The sequence below is a fragment of the Volvox carteri genome, assembly GCF_000143455.1.
Source record: "Volvox carteri f. nagariensis unplaced genomic scaffold VOLCAscaffold_32, whole genome shotgun sequence".
Lineage (NCBI taxonomy): Eukaryota > Viridiplantae > Chlorophyta > Chlorophyceae > Chlamydomonadales > Volvocaceae > Volvox > Volvox carteri.
The window spans coordinates 1,419,661-1,439,162 of NW_003307575.1; the positions used below are offsets into that span (position 1 = coordinate 1,419,661).

The 19,502-nt window shown below is 60.9% G+C and overlaps 3 protein-coding genes across 3 annotated transcripts in view; 1 reads left to right on the top strand and 2 right to left on the bottom strand.

The window, feature by feature from the left end:
* The window catches only part of VOLCADRAFT_93630 (uncharacterized protein), a gene marked incomplete at both ends in the record, with an annotated part of 5,949 nt that extends 3,738 nt beyond the window's left edge, over positions 1 to 2,211 (bottom strand). The window contains 4 exons of the mRNA XM_002952863.1: positions 529 to 700; positions 1,121 to 1,433; positions 1,738 to 1,833; positions 2,024 to 2,211. Of these exons, the coding sequence (XP_002952909.1) occupies positions 529 to 700; positions 1,121 to 1,433; positions 1,738 to 1,833; positions 2,024 to 2,210 (768 nt within the window). The remainder of the gene's footprint in view (positions 1 to 528; positions 701 to 1,120; positions 1,434 to 1,737; positions 1,834 to 2,023) is intronic.
* A 282-nt stretch (positions 2,212 to 2,493) lies between these two features.
* On the bottom strand, positions 2,494 to 6,352 carry VOLCADRAFT_105722 (uncharacterized protein). Its single transcript, XM_002952864.1, has 5 exons — positions 6,204 to 6,352; positions 4,893 to 5,009; positions 4,278 to 4,407; positions 3,475 to 3,608; positions 2,494 to 3,315 (listed from the first exon to the last, which is right to left on the bottom strand). Exons 1-4 carry the CDS (start codon positions 6,299 to 6,301, stop codon positions 3,477 to 3,479), a joined length of 477 nt encoding a protein of 158 aa, XP_002952910.1. The 5' UTR covers positions 6,302 to 6,352; the 3' UTR covers positions 2,494 to 3,315; positions 3,475 to 3,476.
* Positions 6,353 to 8,218: 1,866 nt separating this feature from the next.
* The window catches only part of VOLCADRAFT_93632 (uncharacterized protein), a gene marked incomplete at both ends in the record, with an annotated part of 21,547 nt that continues 10,263 nt past the window's right edge, over positions 8,219 to 19,502 (top strand). The window contains 15 exons of the mRNA XM_002952789.1: positions 8,219 to 8,337; positions 8,885 to 9,029; positions 9,191 to 9,300; positions 9,579 to 10,005; positions 10,087 to 10,874; positions 11,000 to 11,092; positions 11,324 to 11,343; positions 11,803 to 12,486; positions 12,525 to 12,919; positions 13,224 to 13,664; positions 13,772 to 13,849; positions 14,057 to 15,904; positions 16,227 to 16,876; positions 17,425 to 18,104; positions 18,627 to 19,468. Of these exons, the coding sequence (XP_002952835.1) occupies positions 8,219 to 8,337; positions 8,885 to 9,029; positions 9,191 to 9,300; positions 9,579 to 10,005; positions 10,087 to 10,874; positions 11,000 to 11,092; positions 11,324 to 11,343; positions 11,803 to 12,486; positions 12,525 to 12,919; positions 13,224 to 13,664; positions 13,772 to 13,849; positions 14,057 to 15,904; positions 16,227 to 16,876; positions 17,425 to 18,104; positions 18,627 to 19,468 (7,320 nt within the window). The remainder of the gene's footprint in view (positions 8,338 to 8,884; positions 9,030 to 9,190; positions 9,301 to 9,578; positions 10,006 to 10,086; positions 10,875 to 10,999; positions 11,093 to 11,323; positions 11,344 to 11,802; positions 12,487 to 12,524; positions 12,920 to 13,223; positions 13,665 to 13,771; positions 13,850 to 14,056; positions 15,905 to 16,226; positions 16,877 to 17,424; positions 18,105 to 18,626; positions 19,469 to 19,502) is intronic.

A 19,502-nucleotide genomic window follows, 5' to 3' on the forward strand; every position in this document is an offset into this window, starting at 1 on the left:
CCGGGCGGGGAAGTGCGCGGCCACCACCAGCAGCACGGGTTGGGAGGTCAGGTCGCTGGGGCTCAGGTGGTGCGCGTGGAACAGCCGGGAGGGAGTTGGGAGAGGGTGGGGGGCATGCGGGGTTGTGTGGGTGGGTGGTGGTGGTGGTGGTGGTGGTGGAAGAGAGAGAGCACACACCACCGCGAGTCACAGCCGCTCCTCCATCCCGCCAGCCGGCCGCCGCTAGTGCTCCACCCGCCACCCTCCACATCACCCGCCACCCTAACATCACAACGTCCTCCGCTCGCTTGTTGGCGTTTTCTTCGTCGTACATGACGACGGGAACGAGTACGAACATGAGCACGAGATCATCGCGCGATAGATGGACAGGTTGGCGGAGGGGACCTCGAGGACGCGGCTCCCCCTCTCCCTCTTAGTTCTTTTCCCCTAGTTCTTACCTTACTGTTCTCATCACCTAAGAGCCCCTTGCCTTCCTCCTGCCCTCTTCAGCACCCCCCACACACACAAACACACCACACGCCCCCTCACCTCCACATAGTCCACTGTACCCCCCCCTTCCTCAATCCGGCCCCTCAACTGCGCAGCCACATCCGCGGGCTCCGAAGCCGCCTCCTCCGCCACCGCCTTCTCAGCGCAAGCCAGTCCCCGGGAGATGCATAAGGCCCTCTCCCCGGACTCGGGGGACAGACGAGCGTTATGACTGAAGGGGTGGGTTTGGGGGGTGGGGTACGACGGATCACACTCGACGATTGAAGGAAAGACGTATTCCAGAGATATTCTACGTATTCTACCCAAGATTAGACCAACAATGTACGGACCCGTAGTGACTTGGTTTGTAGCCATCGCGGCAACGTTGGCAGTTAAGGGTCCGGGACGGAAGCAAACGACTACCGGGCGGGGGTCATTGGGCGCATCGGGGAATAGAAGTTAAAACACCCACGCCAGCAAAGGATGCTACAAGACATATTAGGGCTGTTGGGAGCTGCCGGCTGACGTGGGGCGCTCGAGTGCCAGTCATATGAAATCCGCAGCCGCATTTCCCCCGGGCCCACCCCACCCCATCCCACCCCACCCCCCACACACTTAACCCCTAGTCTTTTCCCCCGGGTTCGGGTCTCACCTGCTCATGGCCAGCCCGTCCGGCTCCCGGCAGATGGGCATCCCCACCACCTCCACGGGGAAATCCAGATCTCGAACCATCCGACAGATCACCCGCCACTGTTGGTAGTCCTTGCGGCCAAACACAGCCACGTCTGGCTCGCAGATGTGGAACAGCTTGGTCACCACCGTACACACGCCGCGGAAGAAGTGCGGCCGGGAGCCGCCACACAGCGGCCGCTGCAGGCGCTCCACCGTCACAAACGTCTCATGGGAACCCGGGTGGCCGCTCTCGCGACCCACCACGTTGGAGGACTCGGCGTCGGCCCCGGGGACTGCGGGGGCCAAGGAGGGTGTGTATGTCTGCATGTGTGTATGTCTGCATGTGTGTATGTCTGCATGTGTGTAAAAGTGCGTGTGTTTGAATGGATGAAGTGAGCCGCGAGCCGGGTGTTGGGTTCGAAGATGGCATGTGTGTGCAAGGTATGTGTGTAAGTGTTTGGATACCGTTTCTCCCCACTCCCTGACCGAGCCTCTCCCCCTCCTCCTCCTCCCCCTCCGGCGGCAAACATCCCGCAACCCTAAGCCATCCCCCAAACACTCAATCCACCCCGTCCCCGCCGCCCCTCACTCGCCCACCTGACACGTAGAGGGAGTCCGGCCCCAACACGGAAGGTAGGGATGCACTCAAGTGCCCCGGTAGGCCGGTGTCTTCAGGGCCGCAATTCAGGGCCTCTGTTGACGTATGGTGTCTAGATGCTCACGGAGCCCGTAAGATGCAATACGTAGGTCGATAGAACTACACCCCTCAACAGAGTTAGAAAACGTATGGGCTCCATACCTATCTCCACCCATTGGGCACCCACCCATCCAGGCAATTGCGGTTCCAGTGTCATCCAGGCACATCTGTCTGGCCAACCGCCACCTGAAAAAGAACTGATGCCGGCATCTCTATTCGTGTGCATGGTGCCTAGGCGGGGGTGCACTCCTGCACTGAACGTTTTGGGATCGCAGATCCGGAGTCGCTGCTCACACCACAGCTCAGCTGTCGAGTTCACCAGTAAAATGCTGCCAAAAACCGCGAGGTCAAGGACGTCGACGTCACTGACGTCACTGAGCACGAGGCCACAAACCCGTCAGTGCTATTCTACACGCTGGACCCCTGAGGTGCCCCCAATAACCCCTGCCCCCATGAGGAGCGCCCCCCAGCCTCCAGGGAGTAAGTACATTATGAAGTCGAAGCCAGACAATCTCCATCCCTATCGGAGCATTTGTCCAGCCTCCACGTCTTGCTGCACATGGGAAGTCATCTCTATCCGAACGAATACAGATACACTGCCCGACCTCCGATAACCCTGGGTCTAGCCATGTAATACTAGTTGCTCCCTGGCGTGTTTGTAATTTACATGCGAATTCATCTCAGTCAGGATGATTACGTTAAGTAGACCTCGCACAGCCTTAACCTGGTCAAATTTGCCCTATGGTCGACATATTTGCCCTACATTAGCGCCTTTGAGGCGGCGTGCAGGTTCAGCAGCAGCTGCCCCAACGCCACCCTAAGCATCTCTCCCTGGGTGTCCATATAACCCCCGGCATAATCCGCATTGGTCATCCTCCACATGCTCCTATAAAAGGCCGGTCGGTGGAAGAGCAGATGCGGTGAAAGTTTGCAAGAAGCCTCCGATTTGCTGGCCGCTAGACTGAGGCTTTGACCAGAACTGCCATCGGCAGCCCGTAAAGTTACCACCACACGCTTCGGAATAACTATACACGCGCTATTTGCCCTATGGTCGACATATTTGCCCTACATGCATGTTCCAAACAAGGATCCGAATGCAATCGCCCCCTAGGCCTGGTGTGTCCCCTACTCAGTCATAGTGTTCATTCAGCTGCCTCAGCTCTGCGGCTAAGTTGCTAGTGTCTACCTTCTCCCATACACCACTGCCTGGCTCAGTGATCGCCATTAGATATGTGCCCCGCCATTAGGTGTGTGCCCCGCCATGCTGTCGGCCAAGTGCCGGAAAACATCCCCCGGGTACCCCCTCTTGTACGACTAACCACCGGCCGTAATGTTACCACCAATGTCACCACCAATGTCACCACCCGTACCGCCGGGAATGACTCCCCAACAGCTCCCTCACTCTCCGCATCCAGGCCCAGCTGTTTCAGTATCGTGTATAGGGCTCGGTGCGCCGTTGGGGTTGTTGCGATGTGAACCTGTTGCGTGCGGCAACAGTACTGTTGGTACCATGGTCTTGTATGGTGTTCAATCCTAGATATGGATGGTCTTAAATTTAATCGAACAAACACTTCCTCTAAGCTCCGACCCTCATGTATGTCGTTACTATGACTACGGATATTGGACCTCTTTCCCACCTTCACTCCGCGTTGTTCGGCTGCTGTGGGCAGCAGGCTGCTGGTTCCATCACTGTTGCTCGGTCATCACCATCAGTGGCGCCCAGTTCCTTCACTTCAATTAGCCTTTGTGACCGCCAGGCTTGCATGCCACCCTACTGTAAACAATGTACGATGCATATGCATTATTAGTTAGATGGTGGTTAGAGATGTGGTGCAAGCAAGGAATTTCGCCACTCATTTATATTTTGGGTTTACATTTTGGGTTTAGTGTTTAGATACTAAAGAACACATTTCCGGCACGACAGGCAAGCTGCTAAGGCACGGCATTGCTGTACGCGTCACTTCATAGTCCAGGTTCGATCCCGACAAAGAGTGCGACATAAGTCCCTCTACCGTAAAAGAGGGTAGGAAGCATACTCCCGTGCCGGCAGACAGTTACGGACCCTATCACACGTAGTGACACTATGCCAGCCGACCAGGGGAGGAGTTATTACCGCCGTTTACCCGGCAGCAGATTCATACACTGGATTGTGGGTGATGGTGGCTGTATGTAAGCCACATTCACAGCTGCATTCACATACATACAAGATCACATGGTCTCCCACATACATACAAGATCACATGGTCTCCACGCAATGCACATACATACACACATACACACAGGCGCACACAGAAAAGAAAGCACAGCAAGCGATGTGCATAAGAAACAATATATATAGGGTTTTTTATGTATCGCTAATGCGCTCCACCAGCACTTGAGAGCAGCCTTTTCAGCGGCCAGCGACTACAAAACAAGCACTAGTAGCGCCACCGCACCGCACCTTGAGCTGCTTGACGTTTGTAAAGCCGCGATCCTGTAGCCATTTCAGGGCACCAATGGAGCGGTGCGCGGACAGGCAGATGACGTACAGCTCGGTGCTGGGCTGCAGCCCCTGCAGCAGGGGCTCCACTCTGCAGCCACCAGCCAGCAGGTGTACGCACATGGCGGCGGGTTTGCCGAGTGCAAGGTGGGGGCCATAATTGCTACTACCACATAGTTTTATACTCATGCAAGCACACGTGCGACACTTCACACAACACGCTACTGCTGTGTAGATATCGAGCTGAAATATCTGCGCTGCGCTGGGCAACACCCCCCACCCCCCACCCTCCTTTATCCACACGCATCATGCTTTTGCAATGCCTGTTTATGAACTGGAATCAGTCCGCCTCTTAGAACCCGCCAGCAACTTCATTGCTGGTCGGCTAGCACATCATCGCCGTGAAGCTGTGGCTGTAGATATTACAGCTACACGCATGGCGTCTTCAAATACGCCACAGTCAAGGGATCGGCGATCAGGCTGATCTTTGGTCATCTCAGGAATCGAATTTGGAACTTTCCAGAGACACAATACCAGTATATCCGTCTGTCGTGCAGGAATTACATATATATGTACCTGGCAGGCCAAGACCAGGGCGGCAGAAGGGACGCGTTCAGGGCCCCCGGGATATGCCCCGCTTTGAACTCGGCCTGTGTCCGCACATCAATGATGTGAGCGGCGGTCCCGGAAGTCCTGGAGCGGAAGAAAGGCACATCGATGGATGGGCAGCCCCGCACAACGGGACGGAAGCAGTTGACAAGCGCGTACATAAGTATACACATGTACACTTTGGACAGGCAGAAACGTACAGATACATAGTACCCAGCATTTTCGCACGAGTCTCAGCAGGGCAGCAGCATCCCTGTGAATCTTCTTGAGGTGTACTGCTGTACGACATTGCTGTGTAGCATTGCTACAAAACAGGAGACTCCTAAACCTTTGCTGCGCCGCGCGGCTGCTTGATGGGCTGCTGGCCAAGCTCCCCATGCAACTCCCCAACAGTCGTTCACCACCATGCATCAATATCTGCTGCCGCTTGTGCCTGCTTGTCTAATGGTGACTTAAGGTGGGCAGTAGCAGCAGCAACTATGGGCGATATCGCAACACGGATGAGCGCTGGCTAATTAAAAAATAATGGAACTAATTCGCGAGAAGTACAGTTTGATGAAATCGCATGCGCAGAATTTTATGTGTGGATTCTTGAACACGCTTTATGCCATGCATCAGTCGATAAGAGGCCGGTGGATGGGAATGTACGCATCTTGCTCTCTGGTTCGGCATGAAGCTGTCTTTGGCATGATGCCGATCGCCGACCCCCGATCGGTGATCAGCAGGCAACCGGGCAAGGCGGCGAGGGGGGATGGAAGGGGACCGTGTTCACGGGCACGGCTGCCAGGCAAGGGGGTATTTGGAACGAATAGCAGAGCAATCAGTAGTAGACTGGGTAGAGTACCCTAATGAACCCGCACCTTCCGCAGCAGTATATGTGCGCTGAGTGCATATATTTCTTGGGTTATAAGGACAAAAGCATGCTCAGTTTTCAACCCTAACAACGCATGACAAGCTGAGAACGTAATGTAATGCAATGTCGTACACCTACTTCAACACCTTCCATCGTACTGCTGGCTGTTATTTGGTCCTTAACGGGCTTGCCTAACTGCGCTTCCATTTGCAAATGACCACCCCGCCCGTAAAGTAGCCCACCGAAACGATATGCTTGATGATATGCGGCCTTGGTACCCACGGTTGTCCTCCTAGTCACTTCTGCTAAGTACTCATTGGGCACTACAGCAAATGGCAACCAATCAATGAAGCAGTGCAGGTGACTGCACTCTAGGCAAGCGGCAGCAGTATGCTCGCCAGGCAACTCCTCCAAAGCAAACCCACCTTTGCTCTGGTGGCAAGGCGAGGATGCGGTTGCTTACGGCAAGCATCTCATTTGGCTCAATTTCGGGAACGCGTCCGAAAGTCCAAAGCCAGCGCATGTTTGCCGCGTGTCGTCGTGAAAGTGACCCGCCAATAGAGCTGCAGAAACATCGCATATTTATGACATTTTTTGGTGCCTAAAGTCCAGACTTCAGTAAGATGTGACTTTACCGAAACAGCCGTACGCACCGCAGCAAGCTGCAACTACGTATTTTCCTTTTAATGTTTTCCATACCTGTCCTTACATTTCAGATGATTTATTCGGCAATGTCTGGAATGGAGCTAGGCCAAGCTGCATTTTTGAAACACAGGCGTCGAACGTTTGCAGCTTGCGTGCGTGTTTCCTAACGGTACAATTTCCCTTTTTAATTCCTGTATCATTATCCTTTATGCTTATTAGAAGTCTTATAAGTATGGGAAAGCCCCAGTACAAGGATATGTGCATTAGTTGCCCAGACATAGGATGTAAAGAGCCGTTAAGAGCCGTTGTTCTGCGTCCGAACCGTCCTCGTCGCAAGAGAGAGTTCCAGAGGGCTGCAGCCTGATGGCGGAACCTAAACGGGCTTGCATGTTATGCGAACATGTACCCGCTAAGAAACCCGCATAGGTCTGGTTTGCCATGCTTTTGTTGAGGTTGCTGTCGCGCGCATATAAACTTAGCCAGGGTCACAGCTACAGCATCCGTTCTCTCACTGCGTGGCTGGTAATACTAACATCATGGCTGGTTGGCAGCGGGCCGGTCGTTTCCCTCGCTCAACAAAACGGTACCCACCTGTTGTGTCCACTAAGTCAGTCCGGTGCCGCACCAAGCAGATGGCAAAGCACGGCCTCGTTATTCTAAGTGGGACAGGGGGTCCCGGCCACCTGAAAGATTGTGAAACCGCGAGAACAAGTACTTTACAAATATGGTCATAAGCCTAGCTGGATGGGGCTTGATTTGGATTTCAGATGCATAAATACCCACAGCCGCCATCGCCTGGGTTTCACAGGCAGGGACTTTGGCAATGGTTCATGTACCAAAAAGTGAAAGTTGTACGGCGACTGTGTCTCTGGAGGAGAGGGATGCGACGTGCGGTGGAACGTGTCGGTGTAATACTAGAGCACTGCTTGTCGCTGCTGCCTGCATGCCTGCGAGAACCTCCGCCACATGAATGGAGACGAGATGACGTTTTTGTTCGAGCTGTAGTAACAACCGCTGAGGGGATCTATAAGAAGCGAAAGGAAGCTGTTGGCTTATCAAAAGCCGACTCTGCATACATTAGGAGCGTAGGTGCGGAAGCACTCCATATTCAATTTTTCATAACGAGCTATGTTTGCAATCCAGCAGATCGAATCCTCAATCCTTTTCTCGTTACGGGAGGGTCGCAACGCGTATGTCATGTGCAGCACGAGTTTACCGCCAATTTGGGCATTTGGGGCAGAGGAAAGGTTTTCCCTGCTTAGGTTAGGAAATCTGTTGCGCACCTCTAGTTTAAAGGGCTGCGTAGTGCGCGCCTGACTTGGCCAACGGCCCGGATTAAGACTCTTCTGGCCGTAATATGGAGTGAATTCTCGCAATTAAGAGGAAACTGCACTTGTCATGTAAACACTTGTAGGAACAAGCAAAGGGTTCATCAAGGTTCTCACTGTATCAACAAAGTTCACACCATCTGTGCCGTTCAATATACTTTCAAAGTGTAACTACGTAGGCGGTATGCAAGGCAGGACCAGAAGGCGGAATTGTGCCACTCGTATTTATCCCGCCACAAAATTGAGACCACGCCGTACGAGGTGGAGCGAGCTATTGGCTGTCAATGGAAGGGATTCCAGAGTGAAGAAGGATACCGCAGCTTTCTAATGAACCTGTGCTGTTGCTGTCTCGTACCTAGTGTAGCAAATGACTTTCCGTGCGGATGTCAATCTTGGCAAGTGGACTGACTGTTATCAAAGCCAGAATAAGACGAGCTGCTAGCCTATAACAAAAGATTGGTGTGATGATGGCTGGGAGCCCTCAGCTCGACGTCTGGTGGACAGACCTATTAGGTCAGACCGAACTGTCCGAGGACATGCAGATGTACGCGATGATGGCCCAAACATCACTTCAGCACTTATCGGGGTGCGCTGACTTGGTTGTCCGATCACCTGGCCCAGCTGAAAGCAACGACAGCATGGATTTCAGCGCAAGCTTCGACCGTAATGCAGCTCTTGCCTGGACTAAGCAGCTTCGTCAAGCCCTCAGTCAGACGTTTGGAATCTCAGCCCTTCGCACGGTATGCCAGCACCGGGAGCTGGCTGACAGGACGGATGGTCATCCTTAGGACGTGACACTTGCGCAAACCTTCCCGTAGCCGCAGGGGCTTCCTACACAGCCCGCACACGGCATGCAGACCCCGTTTCAGCGCACGGCTGCACCTCAGCCCTCTCCCTCCATATTTTTCAACACGCTTCACACACGCTCCGTATGGCCTCATACAGCCCCGTACATCCTCAAAAGCGCCGGGCACAACTCAATAAATTCAATTCCATGCAAGGGCATCACTCCGCACAACCCTTGCATGGCCCTGTACGGCACACCCTGCATCCCGTCCTCCCCTCCAAGCCTTCGTTTCTGCCCCCGGTACCCCCTTCTGCCCCCTCTTCTCCCCCGCGTTCTTACCCGCCAGGAGCTCCTCGACCTCGTGCACGGCAGTGTCGTGTACAACCCTGACCTTGGGCTTCTGCTGCTGGAGAAGCTTCAACTCTGCCTGGAAACTGACGGTTCCGGAGCAACAGCTGCAGCTGCTGGTTCAGGCGGGGCACACGGTCTGGGTTGGAATGCAAGGCCGGCAGCAGCAGCAGCAGCAGCTCCTTCACTACCATCCGCAGGAGAAGGAGGAGGAGGAGGCAACGGCGGATGTAGGACGGCGCACCTGGACTCGTGGGGGGCCGACGGGCTGTGCGGGTGGGACCCCCATCTCCCCTCGCCGCAGGGGCCCACGATTGCCGACCTGCCCCTGGCTGCGTGTGTGTACAGCGCCAGCCCAGTGGCTTGTGGGAGAGCGGCTCTGGAGACCGTAGTGGCCGTGACCAGGGGCAGTAGGTGCGCGATGGGGTGTGTGTGGGGGGGGGAAAGTGTTTCAGCGGCGAGGGTGTCATTGAGGGGGCGGGGCGGACTGACGAGGTGTGAGGGAGGGGACTGCGTGAGGTTGCTGGGCGAGGAAGGGCAAGGGGGAAAGCTGGCTTGCTGGGGGTGGGGATGAGGCATGCAGGTGCTGACGTGGCGTCGCGGAGAGAGGCTGCTGTTGGCTGCGCCTCGATTTGCTCGTTGCTTCATCTCACCCTCGGTGCTTTCTCCCTCTGTTGTCTGTTTGTCCGCAGCCTGAAGCAGCTCGCCTCGTGGTTCTCGGCCTACAGCGCCGGCGACCTCCCCCTCGTCACCAAGTGGCTCTTGGAGGCCGCAATGGGATGGTTGGCGGCGCCGCTGGGGATGGGGCGCGAGCTGGCGGAGGCGGAGTACGACACAGGTGATTGTGGCGACGGCGTCGGCGTCGCGGGCGTTACAGCCGGGCATCCGCCGCCGGAGCTGCCATGTTCGCGAGTACGTTGCGGCGCAGTTTTGTTGACTGCGTTGGCTTGGAGCTGTCCCGCGCTAGCCCGGGGTGTGCTGGCGGAGGTGTTAGATCGGCTGGGGGGAGCGGAGGACTATGGGCCCGAGGGTGAGGGCGCGGGCGAGGAGGACGCGCAGGAGGACGTGGGCGATGCCGGAGCCCTGGATGCACATGGTGGGGAAGAGGAGGAGGTGATGGTGGGGCCGAACACCGGGAGCCCACGCAAGCGACGCCAGTGTCATCGCAGCAGCCGCCATCACCGCCGCCGCCGCCGCCAGCGTTATGGTGATGCCGTTGGAGCCCGCGGCGGCAGTGGTGGCCGTGACGGGGAGGACAGCCCCATGTGGGCGGTACTTGAAGCCCTGACGAGCGACGTGGTCCGAGTGCTTGCCGTACGGGACCGACTTCGGGCGTTACAGGCCGCAGCCGTTGGCGGCGGTTCAGAGGCGGCGGCGGTGAGCGGTGGCGGCAACGCAGGTTACGGGGACCCCTGTGACGGCGGTGAGCCCCACTCGCCGCCGCCGTCGGGCGCGGCGTGCTTTGACTTTGTTGACCCTAACGAGGCCTTACGGCTGGTTTCGGGGCTGTGCGGTGATGACATGGACCTGTACGATCATCTCCTGTGCCAATCCCTGGAGCTACTGCATCTGCTGCAGCATCACGCGGCCTACGTGACTAACATGCAGTCTGCAGCAGCTGTACGATTCGTACGACTCCTGGCGCCGCTGCTGCCGTACAGTGAAGACCTTGCAGAGGCGCTGCTGCTGGATGCTGCAAACGTGGCGTGCGAGGCGGCAGCCGCCGCCGCCGGGGAGGACGCTGCGGCGGCAGCCGCCGCCGCCGCCGCTCTAGCTACCGCGTCCCGTTGTGGCGGTGGCGCCGCCGCTCACGCGTCGTCGCCGGCGGCGGCACATGTAGACACCGGCGCGCCGTCAGCCGTTCGCCGGCGTTCACGGCTTGCCGTCACGACGGCTGCTGCGGCTGCGACGGGTCCGGGATCTTGCTGCAGCGCGGGCGGGGGCAGTGCCAGCGTCGCCACGATCATGACCCCTCCGCCTACTACGTGGTGGGGAGGTGGCGGCGGCGGCGGCGGTATGTCTCAGCTATCATACCCGCTGCCATCGCTGGGGCCAGCAACCACCCACACCGCCACCCACCTGAACTACCCCCACTCGCCGGGGGGCCCCTCAGCGTCGTCCGAGACCTCGGCCTGGCTGCTGCCCCTCTTACGCAGCCGGACTCCAGGGGGAGGCGGCGAAGGAGGGGACAGGGGGAGCTCGCCGGGTAAGCGTGGGTTGCGCGGGTCGATGGAAATATCCTTATCGGGGTACTCGGCTGCTGAAGATGAAGGTATGCCTTATAGCCCGGTTGGGTTGGGGCCCTCGGTCGGCGGTGTGGGTCGGTGGGTCGCCCAACCAGCCCAGTCGCGGGTCCGCCATCCGGCCCCATCCAAGCTGCAGTAGCTGATGGGACTAGTACCACTACTTCCCCCTTTCCCCCCCCTTTCCGAAACAGCGGTGACCTCAGCGGTGCTGGTGGGGGTTGTTGCGCCTGTTGTGTCTGTTGTTGGTAAACAGGTGGGCCCCCCCCTTCTGGTGGGGTGCATGCGGGGGAAGAAGCTCCTTGCATCTTACCTTCACCACCTCTATCTTACCAGGCGCCTTCATGTTGTGGGGGCTTCAATCTCTGTGTGTTGAGTTTTTGTCTCCTCCTTGCTGTTGATCATCTGGTGCATCATATGCACACGGGCACGTCCGGCCCACCACCATGGAGTGGAATCCTGGGGGGAGGGGGAGGGTGCAGATTCGCGTTGTGTTGCGTCGTGTTACATATTTGGCTGGTGGCCCCCCTAGAGGGTGGGTCCCCTCTAGAGGCTCTGGGTAGGCATGGGGCCCCCAGGTTACACCTTCGGAGAGTGAAACGCAACACAGACAGACAGACAGACACACATACGCATATTTGAATGGCCGCCAACCTGCCGTGGCCAACTCCAGGCTTTGGTGAGGACGGTGACGGCGCCACCAGCGCCCTCGTCTCCTCTTGCAGCCTCTTTGGCTCCACCGCCGGGTGTACGGCAGCTGGATCAGGAGCGGCGGTGCCGGACAGCGCCCTGCCGTCAGTGGTGGCGGTGGCGCTGGAGGTGCTGTGCGCCGTCGTAGTGTACGGCAGGCAGCTGCCCGAGGGTTTTGCGCCGTTGGCCTCCAGATTGCTGGAGGGGCTGATGCGTCTAGCCGCCCGTCGCAGTCCCCTCCTGGTGGAGAAGGGCTCCGACCCGCGGGTCGGTCCCGCCACTGGTCTCACGAGGAGGTTCTTGCACGGCGGAACTCCAGCAGTAGCAGCAGGAGGAGGAGGAGGCGGTCCTGGCGGAGCTTTGGGAGGGGGTCTGCTCGCGGCGCCGTCAGCTCCGGAACTGGTTTCCGCGGTCGTACTCGCCCGGCTGGCGGCAGCCGTAGTGGAGGGCTCAGGCGCCGCCGCCGGCCCCGGCAAGGGCGGTACTGACATGCGCGCGCTTTGCATCGCCGGCCTGGAAGCGGCGCTGCTGCGCGTGTGTTCGTCCCCCAATGCCGACGGCGACGGCGACGAGGAGCTATTATTATCTAGGAGCCCTGTAAGGCTGCGCGGTGACGGCGCCAATGGCGGAGATCTAGCCAATCCGGTCCGAACAGCCGACGGCGACGGTGCGCCGATACTTGCTCTTCTGCAATCGCAAACACAGCGCCGGCTTCGGCTGTCGTACTGCCTGGTGTGGCAGTCCTCTCGTACGGCTTCCACCATCCGGAGCTGCGGTGGTGGCGGCGGCGGCGGCGGCGGGGGCGGCGGCTCCACGCCCGTGGCCCCCCGCCGGTCGTTGTGGCGTGTCGTCGGGGAGCCGGTCGGGGGTTCGTGTATGGCCCTCCGTCGTCCGCACCTGTCCACTGCGAGGCGTGGTGGAGCTGTGACGCGGGCTGGGCGGGAGCCCGAGGTGGCCCTTGCGGCGGCGCCGATTGCGGCGTTGATAAGATGCTTTGGAAAGGCAAGGCGGGGGAGTTGCGGAATAATGTTCAGATTCGTGACGGACCCTGTGACGTGACGGGGTGTGACGTGACGGATATCATGGGGGAACATGTGATGGTGTGGTGTGGTGTGGCGCAACGTGGGCATTAGGTTTGGGTTTAGGGGACCCCAACGACGCGCTCCCCTTGCTGGAGGCAGTATGTATGTATGTATGTATGTATGTATGTATGTATATCCGGTTCGCGTATGGGCGTCGGTTTTTTTATCATATTGCCCCTAGCCCCACTCCCTTACCTCCCTCTGTGTCGCTCGCGCTCTAGCGCACTGTGTTTTCACTCCCGGATGCCCCCTCCCCCCTGATCGCCCCATCGCCCCCCCTGGTTCGGCCCCCCCTTGGCCCGGTCCGGTCGGGGCACTGCAGGCACTGGCCGCCGTCGACTGGCGTGGCAACTGGAGCAGCCCCACGGGTACCCCGTACGACGGTGATGCCGTACTCCACCAACCGAACCGAACCCAGAGCTGCGCCTTGCTCGGCACGCTGGACGAGCACGTGGCCGTGCTGGCCGAGCTTCTCGTACTGGCAGTCTTCGGAGATGATGGCCCCGCCGCCGCTTGCATGGGCGGCAGCAGCAGCTCTGTCGCTGCCGCTGCCGCTGCCAAGGGGGGCAGTGTTGACGGGGAGACGGCCGCCGCCGCCAGCATGGGCGGCAGCAGGTGGCCCCCACGGGGCGGTGCGCCATTCCAGTGGCAGCAGCCGGGGGGGCAGCAGCCGGGGGAGCAGCAGCAGCCGGAGGAGGAGGAGGAGGAGGAGGGAAACCGCACCGCAGCAGAGGCCTCAGCTTTGTTGCAGCTGCGCATGCAGGTACGCACGTTGCCGTACACATTATGTTGTCGCGGGTCCCTTCGCCATGTGTGGGCCGTGTCGGCCCCCCCCCCGCTTCCCCCCCACGTGCACATGTGCACATGTAGCGGACCGACCTTGACTGTCCCTTCCGGGCCTTTCGCGACGTCATGGTAACAAACACTGTGGTGTTGCGGCGTGATGTGGTGTGGGGTGGTGTGATGGCCCCCACAAACCCTAATCCCGAGGCCGCCTCATTCAAAACCGCCTACTGGTCAGTTCTGCTCCTTGTACACTCTTTCCTTGGCAGCAGCTTCACTCGTTCACGTGGTTCGTCTTTTCCCCCAAACCCACACGTCCTCCTCCCCCCCTCCTCCTCCTGCCCGTCCTCCTCCTCCTCCGTCCACCCGCAGGTCCTTGCGGCGCTGCTGGAGCTCTTCGCAGCCGCTCCCGAGCCGCTGGGTCTGGCTGTGATGCGGGCGGCACAGCCCATCATGCCACCACAGCCACAGCCGCCTCTCCAGCCGGGACGTCAGCCGCCCAGCCAACAGGGGGTACAGGCGGCCGCGCAGCCAGGAGGAGGAGGAGGAGGAGGTGAGGCAGCGCCGGCGGCGGCGGCGGATAGCCTAGGCGGCGCAGGGCGGCGCAGTCCCCCATGGGACGACCCCTACCACCACCAGCGGCAGCAGCAGCAGCAGCTGCAGCGGCATGAGCGCCTCCGTCAGGAGGTCTCCTCACTCCCAGGAGGAGGGGGGCGGTCCAGGGAACCCAGTTACAGCGGCGGCGCCTGGTGTTTAAATAATGCCGTACAGCCGTACAATGACCACCGTAGTGGGGTGCCAGTCGCTGCACAAGCGTCTGGCAGCCGTACGGCACCCGGCGCCGACGGGGAAACACCCATGGTTGGTACGGATGCAGGTACGGACTCGGTCACCATGTTGGCGGCTACTGCGAATGCTTTGGACTGCATCTTAGCGCCGCCTAGCTGCCACCTGGCGGATGACGTCAGGGACGGCGTGGCTGCGGACGACCGACTGACGGCAGCACAGAATGCCGTACGGGCGGCCGTACACCTCGCATGCGCATGCCGTACACCTAAGCATGCCAATCGGGGTGCGACGTCACCGTGGCGGGACGTCAGCCGCCCTGACGTCAACGGTAGCCAGTACGGCATCGACAGCAGCGGCGGCGGGGGCGCTGATGACCGAAATCGTGCAGTGGCGGCGGCCTTTGCGGCCCTCCTGTCATGCCACAGCGCGCTTGAAGACGCGTTGAGGAAACCGTCGGCGGAACCTTCAACAGCGGAACCACTTGCTCTACCGCCGCCGGCGCTGACGTCACTGGCGGCGGCGGCGCCGTCCCCGCCGAAGCCTCTCAGGCCGGCGGCGACGGTAGCTCGGATTCCTGCACCTGTGGCCGCAGGGCCCTCCAGCACCCCGTCAGCTGCGGGGGGACTCCCGGACACCCACCTGACTGAAGGGCCTTATTGCGGCGGCATAGTGCAGGCCGGTACGACACTGGGCTGCAAAACTCCGTCAGCGGGAACGGGAACTGGTGGGCCCGCTGGTTTCGGAGCAAGCCTGGCAGGCGCTGGGCCGGCCGCCAACCGCTGCCTTGGTGGCGGTGGTAGCGGCGGATGCAGAGGCGCCGGCGGCGGGGGGTTCTTCGTAATGCGGCGGCCGCTGCAGCAGCAGCAGCAGCTGGACACGGGGCTTCCTTCCGAGACCGGAGGAGTGGTGGGTGCCACGCCGCGATCGCACATGCCGCCCCCACCGCCACCATCAGCAGGAGCAGCAGCGGCAGCAATGTGTACAGCTTTTGGTGCCGCCCCCGCAGCGGCCCCGCCAACAGCCACGGCAGTGGCTCCGCCGCCGCCGCCGCCACTGCCCACTGTGGACACCTGGCCGGTCTCCCTGGAGGCGAGTACAGCGCTGCTGCAGCAGCTTACGGGGCTGCCGAGGGCGGCGGCGCCGCTGGCCCTGTCGCAGGCGTCCCAAACGAAGCGCTGGCAGCTCATCGCGTACGGCGCGGGCTTGGCGAAGCGTACGGTAGCTACCGGCGCAGCCGCCACCGCTGGGGTGCCTGGTCGGCGGCCGCCGCCGCCAGCAAGGGTGGCAGTACCTGACAGCGCCGTCGACGCATCCTGCCGCCGCGGCCCTGCCACTTCGCTGTCCCTCCTGGATTTGTCTTCGCTCGGCCGGGCGGCCGTGGATGTGGCTGTGGAGGCCCGGGGTGTGTGGGCTGGTGCCTGCTTGCCGGGGGTGAGTGCGTGAGCTTGGGGATCCCCTTACGACGAAGTGCACGTGCAGTGAAGAGGAGAGGGGAGGGGTCAGACGAGGGGAGGGGAGGGGAGGGGAGGGGTCGGACGAGGGGAGCTGGAGGGAAGAGGGAAGGGCATTGGAGGGTGGAGGAGGAGAATCAACAACCCACCTTCGCAACCCATTACGATGTGTTACCTCCCCTTAATTTACTCCCGTCGCGCGTCGTTGTCCCCCTTCTTTCCTCTCCTCCTCCTCCTGCTCCTCCCCCCCCCATATCCTGTCTCCCACCCCACCTACCCCACCCCTCCCCACCCACCCCTAGGAGACCCCCAGCTGCAGCACCACCTTCAGCCGGGGGGACATAACGGCGACAGCCAGGGCCGCCAGGGCCGGGAGCTCAAGAAAGGGGGAGCTAAAGAAGCCGCACCCGGAATTCCCACCGGCAGCGGCACCGGCAGCGGCCGCACCTTGCGGCCCTGGACAACAAGCGGAGGGCCAGGGAGGGGCATCACCCGCTACTGCTACTGCTACTAATGCGGCTGCTGCTACTGCCGCGGCTGCCGGGGCAGGGCGGACCGGGAACCCAGTCGCCTCGCCGTCGGCTCCCTGTGGGGCTCGCGTCGCTCCGCTGGGAGTACCGCCGCCGCCGCCGCCGCCACGACTGCTGGCGGAGGCGCATCGTGATGTTGCTGCGGGTGCTACTCCTGCTGCGGGTGCTACGGAGGGGCCCGATGACGGCGGGGTTGGAGGGGGCCTGCACGGCCGGGGCGGGGCGGCTCGAAGAGGACATGTGGGAGGTGACGCAACAGCAACAGCAATAGCAGCTCCAGCGGCAGCGGCAGCGGCGGGCGGGGTGGTCGGCACGGGAGGACTTGGACGAGCGCCAGTCAGTTCGCCGCGGACTGTCAGTCCACGGGCTGATCCTGGACCCCCCCCTGACCCCATGATGCGATACGACGACGGCGAGAGTGGGTGAGTGACTGCCCGCTGTGTGGGGGGCGGGGGATGGGCCGGGTAGTGGGGGTAATGGGGGGGGTGTAGTGGGGGGAGCACGGTGGTAGGGTAGTGGGTGTCCTAGCACCATCTGCATGACCGCGCGGTGCTCCTGATTTTGGCATATAAGTTTAAAGAGTCGTGAGTACGTAAAATATTCAATCTCTCATTAACAAAAGTGGCATAGAATTGATGGGATAGTTCAATGATACGGACAGGATTTGAACCTGTGCCCTTTCGGATAGGAGCCTAAATCCTACGCCTTAGACCGCTCGGCCACCGTACCGTATGTACATTTGACTCAGTCATTTTTTATTATGCTATAAAATTAACGATGGGAGTTATGGAACCTCAGCAGTCGTGTATTGGTGGTAATAGTAATGGTAGCCGCAATAGCAGTAGCACGGGTGTTTATCCAGCGGCGTCTCGCCCCCCACGGTGTTTACGTTTTGCGTGCGGTTGTACTGGTGGGAGGTGTTCAGGTGTTTGACGCTGGCATGGGCCTTATCATGCTCCCTCTTCCTTAGGCTGCTTCCTACCAACACCGCCAACAACGTCGACATCAATAGCAGCAGCCATATCGGTGTCAACACCAACACCAACACCAAGGCCAAGAAGCCGAATCGCGCCCTCGCGGATCTCCAAGCCAGCCTGGCCTGCTTCACCAGGTTTGTGGACACCAGCACCGGCCTCGCGGCTCTGGAGGGGGCCGACGGCGGCGGCGGCGGCAGTAGCACCCCAAGTGATGCGAGGAGGAGGAGGAGCTCGCGGCGCTCCTGCGCGGGGGCCCCAGGCACCACCTGCGGCATTGCTGATGCCAGCAGCGGCGGTTGTCGTACTGGTGACGGTGCTGGCGTCGGCGGAGGCGTGGCAGCGCCTTGCATTACCCCCTCCACACGCCGGCGGCAGCACTCGCCCCGAAACCCGCACCAAGACAACCAACAACAGAAACCACCACAACCACAGCAGCAGCAGCAGCAGCAGCCAGGAGGGGGAGGGGGGTCGCACAGGGAGGCGGAGGCGGAGGAGGAGGGGGGAGATCACGCAGTGCAAACCAGGCGCGCTCGCAACGCAAAGCAGGGTCAGGAGCAGCGCGCTGCCGTACAAATCCGTACTGCACCGGCAGATAAGGGATTATCCGCCGCCGGCGGCCGGAAAGACGTCGGCATCTCCGCCGCCGCCGTTGAACCCGCTGCCTGTGTTGCTTGTGAGGCCGGTGGTGGTGGTGGTGATGTAGTCCCCCAAACACCCACACAAGGCCCTTCGTCATTAACACCAACACCAACCGCAACCCCAACACCAACACCAACACCAGCAGCGGCAGCGGCAGCGGCACACAGAAAGGCGGCGACGAAGAGGCCGCAGCTGAGCCGGGGGGTTCGGTCCCGCACCACCCGAGGTGCATCCGTGGTGGAGCCCGCACCCGCACCCGCACCACCACACGACCACGACCAGCACCACACGACCACCACCACCATAGCTCCCGGCGGCGCTACAGCAACAACAGGAGCTGCAGCAGCAGGGCCTTACGACAGTACGGCAACAATCGCCACGGGAGCTACGGCTGCAGTCGCCAGCAGCCAAGTTCAGCTAAGTCCCCCAACAGCAGCAGTAGCGACAGGAGCAGTAGCAGTCGCAGCCGCAGTAGCGGCAGCTAATGGGGCCCCGGCTGCGTCCCGGGATGGTGGCCCCCCCCTCGTGGTGGACACCTCGAGCCCGGCGGCGAAAGGCGGGTGCGCTCCTCCGCCTGGTAAGGCAGCTCCCTCCCTGGCGCCAATCGCCCTGGCGGCGGCGGCGGACGCGGAGGCTACCGGCGGGGCTGCAGCGGCGCTGCGTTGGCGCTGTGTCGAGACGGCTGCTGCCGCTGTGCAGGCACATGCGGAAGCGCTACAGCTGCTGGTGTCTATCGTTCGTACAATAGTAATGCGGCTGCCGTCGGGTTCGACGACGTCGATCAGCTGCAAAGGCCCCTCGGTGGTGGCGGCGGCGGCGGCGGCGGACCTCGCCCGTGAATGCTCCATGCTGCGGCTGCCAGCAGCGGCGGCCTCTACCGGCGGCACCGATGGCGCTGCAGGAGGCGGCAACGGCGGCAGCGGGCTAGCTACCGCCGCCACCATCACCGCCACTACCACCGCCGGCAGCTGCAGCTCCTCCTCCCCCTTGTCCTTGTTGTGGCAATTGCTATTGGAGCGGTTGTACCCTCCGCCAGTCGCAGAAGCAGTCCTGCGGGCCGGAATGCTTGCCGTACATCCGAACCTGGGGCCCAAAGTGCTGCGGCAGGTGCGTACGGCGGCGAACGAGCAGCCGCCGGCGCTGGTGTTGCTATGTCTGCTAGACGAGGCTAGGAGGATAATGCTGTCGCGGCGGGGTGCGGAGCGGGCGGTGTCGCTGACGGAGCTGACGACGGCAGCGCCGCACCGGCCGCCGCCGCCGCCATCATCGCGGCGGTCCTTGCCACGGCGGCCCCAGCAGCCGTCCTCCGGCACCACCACTGGGGTTGAGCCTCCGCCGGCATCTGCCGCTGCAGCGCCACCCCCTGACACCGGCGCCGCCGCAGTGGTGGATGCGCTGGTGGCGCTGGCAGCGGTGCTACCGATCAGCCGCC